Raw genomic sequence first — 21,832 nt, 5'->3', positions numbered from 1 at the left:
AGTACTATTTAATCATCAGTCCTTTTTATTTGGCTGAGAGAACCAATATCATTTTGCTTTTTTCACAATTTTCTATATACAGGGTAAACTCTACAACAATAGGCTCCTATATTTTTTCGCTATTCACACAAATATCCTGTACATAATATTTACATTTATTTACACAAACATATACAAAAAACAAATAATATGACGTTATGTAGCTAAGTTGTACACCATTAGTTTTTTCATAAGAGAAAAGTCCAATATTCTATACCCTTGGGGCCTTAAGCTAATTGTTCCTCAAGATAGTTAGATTTTTCTGGTCCTGAGCAGAGTCAGTAACAAAGTTTGCGATGTTCAGGCAAGGGGTAACCTTATCTTAATTAGGTTCCTTTTATTTAGGGGAGGGAAAAAAGAAAGTTGTTTCCACTGTCCCTGTTTTTTCAGGATCTCTGCTAGACTGGTTTTTATATATAGCCTACGCGTTTCGACCTTTATATGGACCTACAGAGTCATGGAAAGGTCTTCTTCAGGGCTTGCTTTGCTGTGGTATGGACATGTGATCTTGCCGGTCTCCTGCAAAAATAACAGTGAACCTTATTTAGGGTGTGCAATCATGTAAGTTATGCTAGATCTGGTGAAACATGATCAAAGTTACGTACCTATATTCTTGTTTAGCCTATGTGGCTCAAACCGGTGGTGTTTTCTTGGCCTGTAATAGCGTAAGTGTGTCTATATTAGTGCTTCATTTGGCAAAAAGCTAGTATAGTTTATGCTCTATTGCCTCGTTGTTAGTGGGCACCTACCAGGCTGTTTTCCAAATCGATGGAGGATGCCTGTACGTTTCTTTGCTGTTATTTCTTATGTTGTTATTAAATGGATTCCAAAAGCCGTTTGAAGTTTTCTGAAAAAGAGCGGGGGGGGAAAAATCGTCATGTTTGGGGTGTTATTCTGACAGTCCTCTGTTCCTTTATTTGCATGCTCCAACACCCGTGTTCAAGGGGAGAGGGTTTTTTTTTTTAAGTTATGTAGTGGCTGTACAGCGTACTCCATAGCTCCTGGTTCTGACTTTTATATTGCTTCATGCGTTAGTATTACTCGGTGTAAGCTATGGGTCGGTTCTCATTTACACCATGCACCAGTCAAGTTACGAGGACGAACAAACCCAGGAAGCGCTGACGGCTCCACAGCAGCGAGAACGCGAGGATTACGAAGAACGAGACCGCGAGGATCACGAAGAGCGAAAAAGGAACTTCAAGCCTTCTCCCTCTGAAAAAATCGTAAGTTGCTTTTAAAACAACGGAAACTACCGTTTACATTAATTTCACGGCGGTGTCCAAAATGGTGTAAATGAGAACCGACCCATAGCTTACACCGAGTAATACTAACGCATGAAGCAATATAAAAGTCAGAACCAGGAGCTATGGAGTACGCTGTACAGCCACTACATAACTTAAAAAAAAAACCCTCTCCCCTTGAACACGGGTGTTGGAGCATGCAAATAAAGGAACAGAGGACTGTCAGAATAACACCCCAAACATGACGATTTTTCCCCCCCGCTCTTTTTCAGAAAACTTCAAACGGCTTTTGGAATCCATTTAATAACAACATAAGAAATAACAGCAAAGAAACGTACAGGCATCCTCCATCGATTTGGAAAACAGCCTGGTAGGTGCCCACTAACAACGAGGCAATAGAGCATAAACTATACTAGCTTTTTGCCAAATGAAGCACTAATATAGACACACTTACGCTATTACAGGCCAAGAAAACACCACCGGTTTGAGCCACATAGGCTAAACAAGAATATAGGTACGTAACTTTGATCATGTTTCACCAGATCTAGCATAACTTACATGATTGCACACCCTAAATAAGGTTCACTGTTATTTTTGCAGGAGACCGGCAAGATCACATGTCCATACCACAGCAAAGCAAGCCCTGAAGAAGACCTTTCCATGACTCTGTAGGTCCATATAAAGGTCGAAACGCGTAGGCTATATATAAAAACCAGTCTAGCAGAGATCCTGAAAAAACAGGGACAGTGGAAACAACTTTCTTTTTTCCCTCCCCTAAATAAAAGGAACCTAATTAAGATAAGGTTACCCCTTGCCTGAACATCGCAAACTTTGTTACTGACTCTGCTCAGGACCAGAAAAATCTAACTATCTTGAGGAACAATTAGCTTAAGGCCCCAAGGGTATAGAATATTGGACTTTTCTCTTATGAAAAAACTAATGGTGTACAACTTAGCTACATAACGTCATATTATTTGTTTTTTGTATATGTTTGTGTAAATAAATGTAAATATTATGTACAGGATATTTGTGTGAATAGCGAAAAAATATAGGAGCCTATTGTTGTAGAGTTTACCCTGTATATAGAAAATTGTGAAAAAAGCAAAATGATATTGGTTCTCTCAGCCAAATAAAAAGGACTGATGATTAAATAGTACTTGTGATTTATGGGTTCAGAGGTAAATATATGTTTATAATAGTTTTTAGGGAGAAGCCTACCAGGCAGCCCAGCTGTCTGATTTGCTAACAACATCTTGGGGATATTTGGAAATCTTCCCTGGAAATGCAGTCCGCCCGTTGCATACCATTGTATTTGTGGTTTGTAACTCACATTAGCTTGCTTTTGATTGGCTGGCTCTATTTGGTTTAGGCTGTCCAGCTTAAGTTCGCCCCTTCCATTGCCCAAACTCTTTCTACTGTATTCTTGCGCCGCTGCTCGATTTCTGTAAACAGGCCTTTAAATCTTGTTCTTATCTTGTCACATTTGCTGTGCATTCCAAGACAGAGGTCAAATGTCAGCCTCTGTCTTCCAGGGAGCTATGAGTTTACTTATTTTTCCTCAGACTTCAGAGTGAGAGAATTTATGTGCCAATGGTGCTGGCTACTGGGGATGTGCTTGAGGAAGGCTGGGCAATGTGATTTTTTTTTAGCACACAACAAAATTTAAATGTCAATAAATAAACTGCAGATATTTCCGAATATATCAGAATGGGAAAACATATTTTATTACGATCAAAGCACATCAGTGCACTAGGTGATGACATTTCCACACATTATCGTATATGCGCTGTATACTTTTGTCAGTAAAACTACGTCTGTTTAAATGTCAGTTCAATTGAAGATGTGTTGTCTGTATTGGCAGTACACTACCACACCATGCATATTTTATTTTACCCCACTCCACTTTACACATCAATGCAGTCTAATCTGCACCTGTCCACACTGCAGAATTCCACTCCACCCCACTCTACACTGTATCATTGTACTCTATTCTTCACCACTCGCTCTACACCACTTCACTCTACACCTCTCTATTCCACACCACTTTACTCTATGCCAATGCACACTACCCCTCACTACTGTACTATGCTCCACTGCACTCTGCACCACTCTACTCTGCAACACTGAACATTCTACTCTATGCCACTCTGTTGCATGCTACGCCAATGCACTCTACGCCAGTGCATTCTAAGCCACCACATTCTATGCTGTTTTAACCTACTGCGCACCATTATCCTCAGACACGGCACTCTACGCCACTTCACTCTACTCTGTACTACTTTACTCTGTGCCAGTGCACTTTACGCCACTACACTCTACACCACTCCAATATAGGCCACTCAACTCTACACCTCTCCACTTTATGCCACTCTACTCTGCAACACTGCACTCTATACCAATGGACTATGCCACTGCACTCTCCCCTGCACCACTCCACGCCACTTCACTCTATTCTGAAACAATCTACTCTACGCCACTCTACTCCACTCCAGTGTTCGTCACTGCACTCTACACCACCCTACTGTACACAGCTCTACTATGCTACTCTATGCCACTGCACTCTACCCTGCACCACTCCACTCTGAAACAATCTTCTCTGTGCCACTGCGCTCTACACCATTTCACGCTATGATGCGCCACTCTACAGACACCTCTTGAATACATCAAGTAGGGAAGAGATGTTGGGTCATGGCCCGCTCCTCACTAATGTAAAATGTAGAGCGTTGTGGTAATGCCCCTACTTCCCACTAACACACACCATAGATGCCAGATGTCGGGTTCACCTCTCCGCAGCTCACTGATAGCATAGATGGATGATAGAGTGCAGATACAGAGCTGCGCGTTCACACCCTCACAAGTCGCTCATTCAGTTTAGGTACAGACTCCTGGGTTCATGCCTTCCTCTTGACTTATGGTCTGGATTTCAGTATCGAGTTCCCGCCTCCTGCTCTTCAGTGATTGGGCCACTTTCCCGTTCCTTACTGAAGCACGAGTGTTCTTGCGCGCTAGATGTTTCTTTTAACTTTACCTAGTTCCACTTAAAACTAGTTTTCCCAGCATTAGATTTTATTAAGGTTGCTCAAGTATTGGATAAATATCCTTCTAATGTGTTTGTTTTCTTTCCTAGGGTGCTGGTGATAGTTTTGTAGGGGCTTTGGCTTTCTACATGGCCTACTATCCTGACCTGGGCATGGAAGAAATTATCAAGCGATCCGGATCCATCGCATCAGTGAGCGTCCAGGCAGCGGGGACACAGTCCTCCTACCCCTTCAGGAAGGACCTTGCTCAAGAACTTTTTTTAGAACTCTCGCCAACCTGGACCGCTCAACAATAAGATCTTCGAGAGTTCTCTGCCTCAAGCAGCCATTTGAGAATTTCATATTATTGATCGGTTAATAAGTGAAAATAGTAATCAGTGAAGAAATAGGATCAAAGAAAAAAATATAATTTTTATTGTATCGTATAATTGATTCTTGAAATTGTGTATTCCGTTAGCGTAACAAACAGTGGGACTGGTGTGATGATTGCGCTCACTGATTTTGCACTCAGTTTTGTACAAATCATTAAAAGTTGGAGGGGTGATTTGTTGTTTTCAGGGTATGGAAGAGTGACTATCCTGATGCTTTTTTAATGGAGAAAAATCACACAGGGCTGAGGTAGTATCGGTTAATCTTTATATATGAAAACAGCCGAGGAGAGTTTAAGGTTCTCCTCTCTCATATTTAGTGATATCATCAGTTCTTTATTGCAATATAGGAGTGGTTCATGGTGCTGTGCTAAGACATTACACAATATTTGAGTAGATAAACTTGAATGCCTGATGCATCTAGTCTAGCAAAAGCATACATCTGTGTGTATTTCAATCATCAGACAATTCAATCATCAGACAATTCAATCTAGTGTCCAACCTAGTGTCATATGACTAGACACATTCCAGAAACACTTCCAAGTTGCCTTTTAGCTTTTCAGATCCTTTTGGATGGCAGTGTACTTTTTGTTGTGTGCTACAGGAACATCCCACGATCTCGCCCAGTACAAGTCCAAGAAAGGATTGTCGAAGATTTTGTTTGACTAGCTAGTATCAGACAGGCCACCAATAATAACTATGGGCCTGATGTAGATTTCGCCGAACGGGTTACTCCATCACAACGATGACGGATATCCCGTCCATCGAAATATAAATCCCATTATAACCTATGGGATTTATATTTCGTCAGACAGGATATCGTCACCATTGTGACGGAGTAACTCGTCCACCGAAATCTAAATCACATCCTTAGTAATTCATTTACCTATTGGACAGTGTATAATATATACAGGTGCATCTTAAATCAAATAATTAGGGTAATACTTAAAAGGTTTTCCCAATATTTTCTTATGTTTTTTTGAAACGAGGCCACCTAATATGGATCACATTGCCTGCCATCAGCCTGTAAAGTAAATGTGCCTTAGTATATCTGCCCCAATCTATCAATGACCGCATAATTTCTATGCATTTTTCCTGAATTGTACATATATCGGGAAGCCTTCACTACCTTGTGCTGTTCATCTTGTGTGATTCATGGTCGAATCAAGATACCATTTTGCCTTGTATGCATTTCGTGCTTCGCCTCTAATGACCTATACATTTGTGCTATGTCCCTGGCACTAATTTGTTGCACATTCAGAACCAAATGTCTGTCTCGTCTCTTACCCATAAGCCTTCACTTACAAGTGAGTGCCATAATTGTGTATAACAGCGACATTGTTTCTCGTTACCCCAGAAACACAATCCTTTGGAAGAGAGCGGGGATCTCACCTTCAAGGAATATACTTGTGTGACATCTATTGTAAAACTGTAATACCGATTGAGCGTGGGGCTTTTAGGATACCACCATATCCACCACCAAGGACCTTAGGTTACCTTTGTTTGAGCAGTGAATTACCCTACCACACAACTTTTCCCATCTCAAGAATAACACTGAATGGAATTTTATGTGATCATCTGTATTAATTTGGGTCCCCTTCTCCAGCCCCACCTTAAAAAAACCTTTAAGTATCGCGTATACATTTTGTTACTTGCAGTTCATAAGTTACAATTTCTAATATAGCACAGTGAGCTATGAACTGTCATAATAAGTTGCAAACTGCAGTGTATCAGTTACAATGTTATGGTTTTTCCCCAAGTCTTTCATTAGCTCAATGTTGCTAAAAAGGGTTTGTTTGGGTAGAAATAAATTATTATTAGTAAATCCACCCACTGTAGAATCCGTAGTTTGTGATTCTCAAGACCAAGCACTCTTAAAATATACTGCCTACCAGTATGTATGACGTGTCATTCCTACACCTTGTAGTCCTCATCTTCTTATGTAACATTTCAAATACATTCACTTAAACGGTTGTATGATTCATGGTCTCTGTATAATGTGTTTGTGAAGTAAAGTGCTCCGACACCCTACACTGGTATGCTTATGTCGCCACCCCAAGGGTCTTGATAGCTTTTTATTTCCTAGGAGGAATAAAGCCTGAGGTCTGTTATCAGAAACTAGCCCAAAAAAGGAAGTAACATCTGCGGAGACCTTTTCCTACTGCTGAAATATCGTAGCAGTTTTCATTCTCAATTTCTGATTAAAGCAAAGTAGGTAAATTCTTGAAAGTTAGTAATTCTGTCCTCACAAAATGCTACATTTGAGATCTCCTTGCCTTAAGTTAGTAGACTAGCACGCGAGTGACGGGCGGTATCCATGTCATCTTCTAGTGCAGAGAAAAGATGGTGTGTTCTCCCACAATGCATGTCTGGCTGACGCGGGTCGTAGAGTAATTCCTCAGAAAATGTCAACCTATTTGTCGATATTCCGGCTCCTCCACCTTGACGGAGAATGGAAAGGCATTTCAGCCAGAATGGTTCTCATTGTAGTCAGCCCTTCTCCAAAATCAAACCATAGTCCTCCTACATTCATGTGCCTACTCAAGGGCTGTTACTACGCCCTGGCCTGCGCTTCCACACTATCATCAGTGTCACCCATCAATTTAGACAAATCTGGTTTAAGGGAGGACATTTCTCTCTTGATTGTTGATTTTCAAGCCTCCTCACCCCCGTTACAGGTTCAGGAGCCCCCAAATCAACCTTTTTGAATATTTCGGAGGTCAGCAAGACGCTCTTCATTGCAATCTAGAGCATTTCACGTTGGATGGGTGAGTCTTCCTTGCCCTGGTGCATGTCATATTGTACATTGGTGTGCTGGTGGCTTACAGCCTTTTCCAGTAGGGAGACAGTGCTTTCGATTGGGGGCAGGAGATTGTGTGTTTTCAACAACTGAGGAGAATTAGTTTGGTACACCGATGCCAGTCCACAGGATCTTCTGAATGCTGCCCTCATTAAAAGTCAAGGATCCCGATCAAAAATGTCTGCCACGTAGAAGATGGTGTGTTTTCAGGTGTTGCCACGAGAGTATTCTGTCCCTGTGACTGAGTCCAATCATTCCTCTCTCCGTAACAAGGTAACCCCATAGGAAAGTATTGGAGATCATACACGTATTTCTAGTCCTGAATTTAACAGGCTCTGCAATCCAGGCCTCCTGCTCACAATTGGCAGTGGTTGGTGAGTAGATGAGCCTGCTGTATCTGCGTTTTGATACTGGTCTGTGCATTAAGAAGCAACCGGCCTGAGAGGTAGGGTTGTAAGGGATGCTACTCTTCCATTTTCGATGCTTCCGTCTTCATCCATTGGTTAGTTCTGTTTATTTTTGATAGTGTGTGACATTAAGTTATGTTTCTCATGGGCTATGTCTGGTGGGAGTTTGCAGGAGACGTATCTCATTGCAAAGTCAGGTCCCATTGCAGGATAAAATTTACCTATGAAATTAACAATCCTCTGTGCTGACACACCCATCTTGGAAGGCACGACTTCCCATATGAAGTAAACTCACACCAAGCAGGGCAGCTTGTTTTTTTTTTTTTTTGTTCTTTTGTCCTCATTTGCCTTACCCTCAATATTGGGAGAGCCAACCACCTTACACCACACATAAGCACGGTATATTATGATGGTGGCCTATTTAACCCAACACAAAAGGGGCTTTGCCGACTCCATCTAGGTTTATTTTCAACCTGGAGGACCATACGTGAACCTAGGCAGGGGACCCGGTCCAGGGAGTATTCGAAGGCATAATCATAGGACCCGGGGAAAAAAAAAAAAAACCCGGATTCTATCGCCAGTTAATCAGCAAATTCCAAAAAGCCAAATTGTGTTTACTGCATGATCTATTTAGGTCAACTTTGGATGTTGCATATAAAGATGAAAGCCACCCAGAGTGTAATGGGGCTGTTTTCTCTGTCCAATAAATACAGATTTGCCTTCTAGCCAACAAAATTGCATAGAAGAGGAAGGACCTCGCTTTACCAGTGATGTTATCCTCCAACCCAAAGATGACAAGTGGTAGAGTTATTGACAAGGATACATTTAAGATGGAGTTCAAGGTATTCTTCACTTCTTCCCAGAAACCAGCGATGACTGGACATTCCAAAAACATATGAACGTCACAAGCTTCGATGCAGTTACATTTGTTGCACTTTTTATCTGGGAGAAATTTGGAAAGTCTCAGCGGAGTTAAATATGCACGGTGTACTGAGAATAGATGATTTTGTTTAAGCCAAGATGGTTTCACAATTCTGTGGAGTAGGCCGAAGGAGTTTAACCAAAGATCTTCACACTGAAGGCCGGTCACCCCCCCCCATAACTGGTCTGGAAGGAGAAACTCCCCGTCGCTTTCCTCCAACAGCTGCCAGTACCATATGGCTACTTCTTTTCCACCCCCTGGACGATCTACTAACCATTGTTCCAAAATACTAGCCCTCCCTAGGTGGGGATCTCTACGTTTTTGGGATCTAGCCCAACTTTCCATTTGGATAAATTTGAATCTGGAGAGCCCTGACCCAACATGGTCATATAGTTCATTCCAGGCTATTAATGCCCCATCCTTGAACAGCTGATCCCATCTAATGATACCAGCTTGTTGTATAATAGATGACAAACTATCGTTTAGGCATGGAGGAAGACCCGGCGAGTCCCAGATTGGAGAGAAATTAGAATAGTAGGACAGCCCCAGTCTCTTCCTAATGCTGGACCAAGTTTTGGTCCATGACTGCAAAATCTTTAATTTAATTTTTTTGAAAAATTTCTGACTCCCGAAATTGAACATAAAACCGTCTGCTACAAGTTCCGCCCCCATTAACATTGCTTTATATATTGAGCCTGGATGAAGGATAGATGGCATTTTTAAAAGCATCCTGGAGTGCGACAACAAGAATGCCCATGCATAATACAGTAAATCCGGCAAGGCAAGCCCACCCTTCTAATTTCTAATTTAAAACACTTGTAGAGCGCGGCGTACACCTTGCGGTTTCTTGGCGCTGGAGGTTCAGTAACTGAGGAAAAAGGACCATGGAAGGGTGGAGTAAGTATTAGGCGGGGAAAGCCTGGCTGAAAAGGAAAGTTTTCAGGTCTCTACGGAAGGAGAGATACTGAGTTGCAGAACGGAGATTGTCTGGAAGTGAGTTCCAGAAAGTAGGGGCCAGAGTTGAGAAGTTAGAACCGCCCCACTTTTTGCGTGAGAAGCGGGGGGTCTGGAGAAGGGACTTGGAGGAAGACCGGAGATTTCTAGCGGGGACATAGGGTTTAATTAGTGAGGCGATGAAAGCGGGGGCAGTGCCCTGGCGGGCCTGAAAAACCATGCATCCGATCTTGAAAAGGGAGCGTTGTTTCACGGGGAGCCAGTGAAGCTTTTTTAGAAGGGGGGTGGAGTGGTGGTAGCGTGGAAGGCTGTATATCAGCCTGGCCGCCTGGTTCTGGATGGTTTGGAGTCTACGCAGGCTGTACGCTGGAATGCCATGATAGAGGGCGTTGGCGTAGTCCAATCGTGAGATTACCAGGGCGGCTATGATGATCTTAAGTGCCTGGGGAGAGAAGAAGCGGAAGACAGAGCGGATAGTTCGGAGAGTGAGGAAACAGGAGGAAACCACGGAACTGATTTGTGAGTGAAGAGTGAGCTGATTATTCATTTTAACACCCAGTGTTTTGACCACGGTGGAGGGGGATGGTGCCGGGCCAAGAGAGGGGGGCCAGAAAAGAGAGTTCCAGGGGCTGGATGAACCACCAGTGAGAACCAGCTCGGTCTTGTCAGGGTTCAGTTTAAGATGGTTGTGGTTCATCCAGTCCCTGATGAATGTCATAGTTGACTGGAAATTAGAGACCGAGAGAGGAGAGGGGGACAGATCAAAGATGAGCTGGAGGTCATCCGCGTAGTTGTAAACAGTGACCTCCAGCTGCTGGAGTGCATAGATAAGAGGAAAGATATAGAGATTAAAGAGTAAGGGAGAGAGAGAGGAGCCCTGGGGAACACCGCAGGTGACAGAGAGAGGGGTGGAGGTGAAATCGCCTAGTCGGACCGCCTGAGTGCGGTCCCTCAGAAAGGAGGAGAGCCAGACCAGAGCTGATCCCCCGATGCCGGCCGCCTTGACACGGGCAAGTAAGATGGTATGGTCCACCGTGTCAAAGGCGGCGGAGAGATCAAGGAGGACCAGTGCCTGGTGGTTGTTGTCATCCATACCCTTTCTGAGGTTGTCTAGGACTGAGACTACGACCGATTCGGTCGAATGCCTGGGGCGGAATCCTGCCTGGCGAGAGGCCAGCCCCCCATTCGCCTCGATGTGAGCGCTCAGTACCGCGGTGACATGGCGTTCCATCACCTTGCCCAGGAAGGGCAGCAGGGAGATGGGGCGAAAGTTAGCCGAGATGGAAGGGTCCGCGCCGGGTTTCTTCAGCAGAGGCACTATGGTGGCGGCCTTTAGTGCAGGGGTCACAACACCCTGAGCCAAGGAGCTGTTAAGAAAGGCGATAGGGGGATCAGGGCAGCTAGAGTAGATTTGCTGTAAGATGCGTGCGGGGCAGACGTCCGCCGGAGACCCCGACTTTACTTTGGGAAGTATTGCCAGAAAAGATTCCTGAGTGAGGGGAGGGATGAGGGTGAGAGGGTTCTGGATGGTGGGGGGGGAGGGATCAACAAAAGCAGACGAGGGTAATGGGATATTAGCCTTGATAGTTGTGATTTTGTCCGAGAAGTAGTGATTGAGTTGATCACAGAGGGGCTGGGAGGGAGGGATTTGGGACGAAGTTCGGTCAGAGAATGCCAGGTCATTCACAATGCCAAAGATTACCCTGGGTTTGTTGTCGGCAGACGTTATTTTCGTGGAGAAGTAGTCGGTTTTTGCAGCCAGGATTGCTGATTTATATTTAGCCAGTGATGCCAGGAAGTGGGTTTTAGATGAAAGGCTATAATCTTTCCTCCACTGCCTCTCCGCCCGTCGGGCGCTCAGTTTGAGTTCTTTTAGGTGGTCGTTAAACCATCTATTGGAGTCCTTGAGTCGGCGAATGGAAATGCGACGTAGGGGAGCCACTAAGTCGCAACCTCCAGCCAGCCAGGTGTTAATGGCCTTGGCTTGAGAGGCAGATGATAGGCCAGAGAAGGAGGGAATGGAATTGCGGAGCAGGGAGGTCAAGGAGGGGAGATCCAGCCTGTTCCAGTTCCGCGCCCAGGTGTTTTTGGCACGCGGGGTTTTGGAAAGTGGGTTGTGGAGGATGGAGAAGGAGATGAGGGCATGATCAGACCAGGGGCATGGAGAGACAGCCACCGAGGCCAATGGAAGGTTGAGAGACCAGACCTGGTCGAGTGTGTGCCCGTGAGAGTGAGTGGGGACAGTTATATGTGACACGAAGTTGAAAGATAGTAAGGATTCTGTAAATTCCTTTGAGGCAGGGCACTCGTGTGGGTCTGAGGGCCAGTAATTAAAATCCCCCAGCACCAGAACCGAGGCATAATTGACCACCAGATTGGCCAGTAGGTCTTGAAAAGCAGGTAAAAATGAAGGTGAGGGCTGAGGAGGGCGGTACACGAGAAGGCAAGTGATGGGAGGGGAGGATAAGAGGGAGCGGACTACTAAGAAGTCAGCAGGGAGCATAGGGGGAAAAGGAAGTGATAGAAAATGCAAATCTGACCTGGCGATTAAGGCGACCCCTCCGCCAGCCCTGCCCGCCGAACGATCGGCACGTAGGGCCACGTAGGAAGGCGGAAGGGTAGCCAGGAGGGCGGGGAGGGAGGAGTCACAGTACCAGGTTTCGGTCAGGAGCAGTAAGTCCGGTTTTTCGGTGTCGAGTAGGGCGTACAACTCGTGGTAGTGCTTGACCGCTGACCTGGTATTAAGTAGGATGACAGACAGTGCTGGGGTCGTGGGACAGGGATCGGCGAGGGGGGGGCAGGGTAACAGAGGGGTGCATAGCGGGGGTAGCGGAGGTGTGGGGAGGGTAGGGGCAAGGCCTAGTGAAGAGACGAGTCTATGGACGGAATCCGGGAGTGGCCAAGGGCCTTGAAGGGCGATGAGGTCCTTGGGCGAATAGGACAGGATTTTGGCATGGTGTCGTGCCCCTGGCCCCGATCGGCCGCGGACGGGCGCAGACGGGCTTGACTTATGCGCGACTTCGGCGCGAAGTCGGCGCTCCCGCTGCGCTCGTCCGCTGCGCGTTCTAAAATGGCACATTGTTATAGGTGGCCGTAAGGGCGGGAAGGGGGCGTGGCCTGAAGGTGGGCGTGGCCAGCCGGCAGGAGGGCGTCACGTGAGCGCTTGATCCGCTACACGGAGCCCTCGAGGTGCAACCAAGCAAATAGCAGCAGGTAAAGTTTAAAATACACAAAATACACAATCTAAAAAGAGCGTCTCCCGGCTTTCCGCCTCAGGAGATGTGAACCCAGTGAGCGCTCGAGAACTGGCAGGAAGGGGGCGTGGCCTGAAGGTGGGCGTGGCCAGCCGGCAGGAGGGCGTCACGTGAGCGCTTGATCCGCTACACGGAGCCCTCGAGGTGCAACCAAGCAAATAGCAGCAGGTAAAGTTTAAAATACACAAAATACACAATCTAAAAAGAGCGTCTCCCGGCTTTCCGCCTCAGGAGATGTGAACCCCCTTCTCCCTTCTTCTCCTCAACTTTGTTCATGCTATTCTGGTCGGTTTGTTGTTCCATATAAAAGTATTTATATCTTGCTGACATTTTTCAATTAGTTTAGGATCAAATGCCAAGGGAATTGCGTTAAAAATTAAAGTAAACTTAGGGAGAATACACATTTTTACGAGGTTTACCCTTCCGATTATGGAGAGAGGCAAATGAGTCCAAGATTTTAAAAGCTTTTTACTCTCAGTACAAATTCTGTTCAAGTTGGAATGCCCCATGCTGTCCAATTCTTGGGTTACTCTTATGCCGAGATAGCTCATGGATGTGGATATGTTGACCCCCAGCTGTATATCGGGGAGGTTCCAGACCATTATTTCGCTCTTACTCGAGTTAATATCATATCCGGAGATAAGACCAAACTCTTCTGCCCGTTTGATAACTACAGGAAATGCCTTAACTGGGTCAGAAGTAAGAATCAAAATATCATCCGCATAGAGTGCTACCCGCCTTTCCCATTCTCCAAAGCTAAAGGATGGAATATTAGCCTCCTCCCGCAAAAGCTGGGCAAATGGTTCTATATATAAGTTAAAAAGAAGGGGGGAGAGCGGGCAGCCCTGCCTCGTACCTCTGGTTATATCAAAGGCCTCTGTCAAGACCCCATTAATCAGCAGTCTGGCCGAAGGGGCAGCATAGAGCTGGTTTATCATTCTGCAAAAGCCAGTCCCAAAATTAAATTTTTTAAGTGCATCAGAAAGATAGAGCCAGTTGACTCTGTCAAAAGCCTTAGTTGCATCTAAAGTTAAAGTGGCCAAAGGTAGAGAGAAAGCAGAGGCGATGTCTATGGCTCCTATCAGTTGGTGTGTTAAATCTGATAGTTGTCGGCCTTTGATAAAACCTTTTTGATCTTGATGAATTATATCACCCATAACACTGGCCAGTCTAGCCGCCATGATTGTTGCAAAGATTTTATAGTCATTATTTAATAATGATATTGGTCTGTATGACCCACAGTCCAGGGGAGATTTTCCAGGCTTTGGAATAAGCACGATTGTCGCCTCCCCCCAGGATTTAGGTGGCAACTCACCCTCTATTAAGATGGCATTAAATATGGTCGTCAACAAAGGGGCTATGACAGCTTCCAAAGATCTATAAATCTCTCCCGGGAGACCATCGGGCCCAGCCGCCTTCCCTTTTTTTTTGATGTCTGATAGCTTTGATCACCTCAGCCTCTGTGATCTCAGACTCCAAGGCCTTACTTTGTGTTAACGACAAAGTTGGAAGCGTGATGGTTTCCAGCCAACTGTCTCTTGCCTGCTGGTCGTTAGGGAGAACCTCCTTATATATATCTTCAAAAAAGTCAAAGAAGGCTCTACCTATGTCTAGTTTGGTAGATCTTGTCTCTGCCTCACCTTCTATCCTAATTTCCTTGATGAATTTGAGAGCTTGATCGGATTTGATTTTCCAGGCTAGCAGTTTCCCTGCAGCTTCACCAAATTCAAATTGGGAAGTCTTGAATGCTTCCCATCTTTTATGTATTCTCTCCTGTAGGATATTATTCAGTTGTAACCTCAGTTCGACCAATTTATCCTGAAGCTGTGGTGTTCCTGAAGGTGAGTCAATCTTTGACTCGAGGAGTTTCATGTCTTGCTCAAGGCTAGCCACCCTCTCTCTATATATCTTACGCCTAAAAGAAGCTCTGTTGGTGATCTGACCTCTTAGAAAGGCCTTAAAAGTCTCCCAGACCACTGCCAAACCTGCAGAAGCTTTGTTGACGTCAAAAAATACTGAGGACTCTATTGCCAAGAACTTTACCTCGTCCTCTTCAAGCAAGAGGGTCCGATCAAAAGACCAGGATGGATGAGTAGTGGTATCTTCGTGTTTAAAAGAAAATTCTAGAGCAGAGTGATCAGACAAATGTGAAGGTAAATATTCTATCATAAGTAGAGAGTCCCTTAAACAGTAGCTAAAAAGCGCGTAGTCGATTCTAGACTTATGTTTGAAGCGACTGTTCCGAAAAGAAACACCTAACTTATTACCCGCTCTTTCTCGCCATACGTCTGCCAAACCAAGTTGTGTCATAATAGTTACGAGGGTATGCCTAGATTTGACGGAACTGCAGAGTCTAGATTTGACAGATTTATCCAGACTGGGATTGAGAACGATGTTAAAGTCCCCCACCCAGATCACTGGGTCCTGAACTAGAACTAGGTGGTTCCTAATCGCGTCCAGATGTGAGGGGTCATCAGAGTTTGGGCCGTAATAGCCGAATAAGGTAAAAATCTGGGCATCCAATGAGACTCTCACTAATAACCATCTCCCCGAATGATCTTCTTTGTATTCCAAAATTTGTGCTTTAGCAGATTTTTTAAAAATGAATATAACCCCCCTGATATTGGCGTTATGGTCTGTTGAGCAGAATTTGTCTATCCACTTATGTTTTTTTAACAAGGCAGTAGCCTCTGAATTAAGGAGATGCGTCTCCTGAAGAACAATGACCTGTGCCTGAGAGTCCCTCAAATACTGTAAAATACAGTCTCGTCTGCCTCTCACTCGCAGACCATTAACGTTCCAGGAGATATAGTGTATTAATGCCATGCTATATAAGCTATCACGACTCTCTCCTTATTTGGGCCCCCGTATTGTAACATTTCAACTCCAACGCAATGGGAAATCCTGGTTATGAAGAAATTAGCATGGAAAAGAAAAAGCAAAAAAGGTAGACAAATTAGGTTTTTTTGATCCAAAAGCTTACCCACCCACCACCCCCCATCCCCCCACTGGAAAATCCTCCCCTACCTATACTAGCCTGATCTCTGGCCAGCTTTACGCCAACCCACAGCCTTACCCGTCAACCCACCCGCTGCTGTAGTATGTACTGTTATGGGTGTAAAAAGGATAACCCGGAAAGAATGTAAAAAGGGGAGAAAAGGAGGTATAAAAAACACAATTATTTTTTTTTTTTTTTTTTTTTTTACCATCCCTTTTTTTTTTTTTATAGTGAACTTACGATTCCTACATGTCAAAAGTTTTTAGTGACAATGTGTTGACAGGGTCATCCTTATATGAACTTAACCTAACCTGTGCTACACAGAGAAGAGAGGCCAAAGTTCAGGGGCAAACGACTGCCCGGAGCACATGCGAACTCAGAGACCGTGCGAAGATGATCGCATTCAGTTATTTGTAGTCTGGTTCTGTTTCCGAATAGAATCAAGTAGGTCGTCAGCATCTTGAGTAGAACGAATATTATACATTTTGTTATTGTGCATAATCCGTAGGAATGCTGGAAACCTCATCTGTACAGTGGCTCCTAAGGACCTGAATTTGTCAATACGTTGCCCCAGCTCCCACTGTCTGTCTAATGTGGTTTTAGAGAGGTCAGAACGTATCTCAAAAGAAAAATCCGAACACTTCAACGATCTAGTTTTCAGAGCGAGGCTTAGGATCTTTTCCTTAAGTGCATAAGTCAAAAAGTTAACTAAAACCTTCCTGGGTTTAGATCTTGCTGGATTCAGACGGAATGGATCTCTGTGAACTCTCTGGATATCCTTATCTAGTTCCTCGGTTGTTTCGACAAGATTTAAGGATTCCTTCAATGTCCGAATTATAAAGTTTTTTAGGTCCGAACCTTCTTTACCTTCAGGAATTTTCAGAAGTCGAATATTGTTGCGCCTGGAGTGGTTTTCCAAAACCTCGACCCTCTCTCTCATGTACTCCCCATCTCTTTGAAGGGTATTTATTTTGGACCTAGCAACCTCCAGATCAGTTGTTAAAAGACCTACAGAGCTTTCCAGTATGCCAGTTCTTTCACATAACCCTTCCTCCTTTTGGCCTAATAGCTCACAAGTTGCTCTTATGTCGTTCTGATTTGACTTAGAAACTGCAAAGTCATGTCGGATCTCTTCCCTCATTGCATTAATAGAGCTAACTAGGGCCTCAAGAGTATTGCCCACCCCCAGAGCTTCCTGACCCGGATCTACTGCCTCTATTACCTCCTCAGACTCCTCCACCGTCGCTTTTTCTAGCACAGCTGGGTTTAGTACCCCTCCATTTAGCGACTTGACTTGATGAATAGAGGGGTCATTTAGGGTAACAGTTTCTGCAGTCACCGCGGTCGTAACCACACCCGAGTCTGGGGAGGTAGTTTCTGAGGAGCCCTCAGACGTCGTCTCATTAGTGGGGAGACTAGGAGAGGAGATTAGACTTGGGGTGGCGTTTAGTGTGAGCTGTTGTTTCCCATTATGAGAAATTTCTCCCCTAGATGCGGCCATTTCCTGCGTAATCTTCAATACCTGGGGTAGTGCTTTAAAGTATGAGCGCAATGAGGGAGCTATAACCCCTGGAGCGTTCATATTCCTATCTTTTGCCTTTTTCTGTCTAGTATGTTTGATAACTTCTTTGGTAGGGCCCCCCTTAGAGTCGCCCAAGCTTTTTTTATGTTCCAGCCTTGACTTTGCGGCCTCCCTCCAGATGCACTCTGGGAATTGTAGTTTACTGTGTTCCAGCCTAAGCTCCTTGTCCCGACTCTTAGTCTTACTTCTTGTAGCACCTAGACTAGGGTTAAAGGTATTACTGTAGCTTTTATCAATACCTATCTCATTCTGCCCCCTGGTAAGAACAGATGCCTTACTTTCACCTGGAGCAGAAGCTTCACAGACCCCTGACGCCTCCGAGTCTGCCAAGTCAGCCAAGCCCGCTGCCACTTGATCAGTCTCCAGCTCCGATGAGTCGGTGACAAGGCGAAACCTTCGCAGCACGGTATCCCTCGGCGTCGGGATCTCTCCTCCCGCTCTTCCGCCGAGAGAAGACGCAGTGTGTGCACTGCGAGCAGCGGCCGCACGGCCGCGCCTAAACTCCACGGCTGCTCTCCCCCAACTCGGGAGAAGGACGCGAGCCGGAGCAGAAGCAAGTGGAATCGCCGGTTTACACATTTACCAGGACGGCAGCAGTGGTGACGGTAGTAGCAGCCTGCTAAGCCCGTGATGCCTTACTCGCTCACCCAAGCCGTGTGTTGGTCAGCAAAGCATAGCAGCGGTGGAGATCGCGGAAGGCCGGTAGGAGCGTGCGAGCCGCTCTAACTAGCGGCCGCCATGTTTTCCCAAGTCCTGCAGGGCAGCTTGTTACTTCAATATTAATCAGGTCGGTTTATTCTATATGTTGGAGGCACGTAATACAAGTTCCCAACAGTCATTCTTTAGGAAAGGGAGCTAGTGGTGTTAAAGCTGATGTTAGCGATCTGCGATAGAACATGGCTTATTTGTTTTAGCTAGAAAATGGAACCTAAAAATGTTCTGCCTTAAATGGTCCCACATTTCTAGTGTGGGGGGTAAATACGACTACTAACATCTACTAAAAAGTTAGACTTTCTCCCAAAAAAATAGAAGGCATTGGACAAACGTGTGCTACATTACTTATTTGTTAGTTCTCATTGGCAGTCCACGCTCTAAAATTTGTAGATGGGCCAGAATCCCCATCGAACAAGTGTCCACAATTTCAGTTCCACCAAAGCGAGGGGCTCTGTATTTTTTTTTATAGCTCAAGGACAAAGCTCACTGGTTAAAGTTATCGTCATTCAAACTGGTTACAGAAGGGATTCATACAGCCATGCAGGAATCTAACACTGCTTACTTTGTACATGCGTGTTATGTGGAGGAGTGATCAATTAGATCAAACAACTATATCATAGAATTGGCTCTGGCTTTTTGACACCATCGATTGTCAATAATATCGACCTATAGTTATATCGCACCTAGTACATCGCCTTCCACTACACTGCGATGGTACTTTTTTTGGGGGGGGGGGGGATCTTTACAATACAAAGTCTACATAACCCTATTAACTATTGTATTCAACAATTATACTTACCTTGCAATGTAGTGAGTATGATAAAATGTGATCTAGTGGGAGTATACACATGTATGTATATAGTTTCTGTCCTAGGAGGTTGCGGTATCTGATAAAAGCAACTTTCTCTTCTAACGTTGTACATTTTCAGTGCAGGTAACTGTGCCTGCAAGGTGCCTTAAAAACACTGGATTGCCAATATACTCAATGTATTCATTGGTTGCATTTGCCGTATCTGTTAGAACATCAGCTTACCATGCGGAGCACAGGAGAAAGCATTTGCTCACTGCCCTCCACTGGAATCCAGCAGCAAAAGAAGTTGGAGAATAACGAATTGTGATTGCAGTTTGTGTGTTGGCATTCAACAAATGGACTGTCCCAAAGACGGGTCATCAGACACTAATTTAGAACAATCCTGACTAGGGATTTCCCCCAAAGTGGCAACCAAGCTTTAAAAATCTCTGTATCTCAATACTGCACAACTACACCTTTGTTAAGTCATATACACTTGTTTTTCTGCTACATTGATGGCCAGGCCTTGTTGTGAAAGTCCTATTGTTGGCTTACCAAGAATTTACACGAGCTTACAGCCTGCCCACTGCTTACCATTTGATGGCTTCATTGTAAATCTGGTTTGCTTTCTTCTTAATAGATAGCTTTCCTTGGCTTTCTACATCCCCTGGAGCATAGCCTCCGTACTATCTGTCCGACTGGCTAGCTTCTACCCACTGCTCAATTTTAAGGAACTTTTGTGTCTTTTTCTCATGCACTCCATGACAGTGCATGTGTTTGCCAGCTGTCTCCCTCATGTGCTACTCCACCGCACTCTGTGTTGCACTTCAACTCGTGCTTCTCCCATGGGATTTTTCTTCACTCGTTTGCTCCTCCCTCACAATTTATTTGTACTTAGCCACATTTTCTCTCATCCGCTCTACCGAATGGCTCCTCACATGGACTTTTTAGGCAGCAAATTGCTGCCAGCCTTTCCTTTTTAAAAAAGAAAAATTGCACATTTTTCTCAATTTATTTTACATTTACCAATCATATCTTGGACAGGTGCATAAAAAAAAGGCGCCCACTCGCTTTTTAGGTGTGTGCACCTAAATAATGACACCGGAGTCATATTGCTTTTTTTTCTGGTTTTGGTCACACAGCACTGCCAATAAATGCCTTTTCCTGATGCTGTACAGCATCACCAAAAGGCACTGACAAACCCTATTGTTCCTAAAGGCACTATCCATTGGTTTTGCCAATGCTTGCTTTTATTCCTGAAAAAGAAGAAGAAAATCTAAAGAACATGTTTAATGCTTTCTAAGGTTTCAAATAGGAGTGCTACCCCTGTACACCAAATGAGACAGGGTGTTTTAAAGCACTCAACAAGCAAGCCCCACTTTAGACTGAGATGGGTCCACAAATGAATAAAGACCAAAAACCTTTAATCATCAAGAGATCTCATAAAACCTGAAAAGCAGTCCATTACAAAAAACACATATACAACATGTCCACTGTGGAGCGTGGCATGCATGGGCGTACCGCCATTTTTCAAGCTGACGGCCATATCCCGGGTGTATTAAAGGGTTATGGAGTTGGCATTTAAACTGAATGCTCCGATTCTTTTTTTTAAGCTCACTGGTTGTATGCAGAGTGGTGCCACGAAGTTGGAGCTTTTCCCGGCACCTCTTGCGTAATTTAAATATTAATACGAATTATGAAGCAGCGCCATGTGTGGACCACTACTATTGGAGGAAAGGATGGCATGAGTATGCATTAAATTATATAAACCAACAATCTGAGATTACTGAATTCTACCACCTACATTTATGTGCCGGTAGCAATATTGGTGGTGTTATAAATCCCCCCCCCCCCCAATTTTTCATATATTATGGAAGTCCAGGTTATGTCAGGTGCTGAATAAGGTGGGATGAACATATAGATCCACTGAAATGCTAGACTGACAAAATGTTCATGAACAGAATGATATATAATACAATATTGTAAGGATGTAGACTTCTGTTATGATCAAATGTTTTTTTAATGAGGTTTTAATTAGTCTATTAATCGACGGTATATTTTTTAGAAATAGGTTATATATTATTGTTTGTAATACACACCTATTTTGGATTTTATGAGATTTCTTGATAATACAAGGCGTTTGGTTTCTCTTTTACTTTGTGGTCTAATATCGACCTAAAGGGTATGTTTCGTGCATGTAAAATGGTTGCCCCCCTAGTAGATGGAAACCCATGGATACCACTAAATTAGATATACATTGTGGGAATGAGTAAAGGACAAGTTGTAAGTTATGTAAACCTATATACAGGTAGTGTTGTGCACGCACAGGATGCCTTTAAAAATTGTGCATACACGTTTGGGGTGGCAACACACTTCACATCAAAACGAGAATGAAAACCAGCATTTGATACAACAGAAGAACAACAATGCGGGAGATACGCAGGGGGGGGGGGGTGTACAGGGCCAGAATGCTGTTGAACATCAAAAGGAACACAAGTTGAGGTCCAGTGCTCGTATCTGAACTGGGATCCTATGGAACCCCCTCATTTGGACCCCGCTAGCGCTTCTATGAGGGTCAGAAAGACTCTGTGGTTAATGAATTCTGACAAAGCAATGGGAGCACACTACAAAGTTATCAGTGCAAGACTAGAAGGCGGCTCATTAGCTGTCTTATGAGTATCCTCTGTGTGTCCTTCGCGAGCTGGATATGGACCAGCTGAAAATT

General features: G+C 44.4%; 1 protein-coding gene across 1 annotated transcript in view; it reads left to right on the top strand.

Annotated features, from left to right (window-relative positions):
- Positions 1-6,717, top strand: part of RBKS (ribokinase) — a 451,979-nt gene extending 445,262 nt beyond the window's left edge. The window contains exon 8 of the mRNA XM_085610358.1: positions 4,408-6,717. Within this exon, the coding sequence (XP_085466484.1) occupies positions 4,408-4,614 (207 nt within the window). The 3' untranslated portion in view covers positions 4,615-6,717. The remainder of the gene's footprint in view (positions 1-4,407) is intronic.
- Positions 6,718-21,832: the final 15,115 nt, after the last annotated feature.

The sequence above is a fragment of the Triturus cristatus genome, chromosome 6, assembly GCF_964204655.1.
Source record: "Triturus cristatus chromosome 6, aTriCri1.1, whole genome shotgun sequence".
NCBI lineage: Eukaryota > Metazoa > Chordata > Amphibia > Caudata > Salamandridae > Triturus > Triturus cristatus.
The sequence above is the reverse complement of the archived record's forward strand: the minus strand, read 5'-3'. Positions and strand labels throughout refer to the sequence as shown.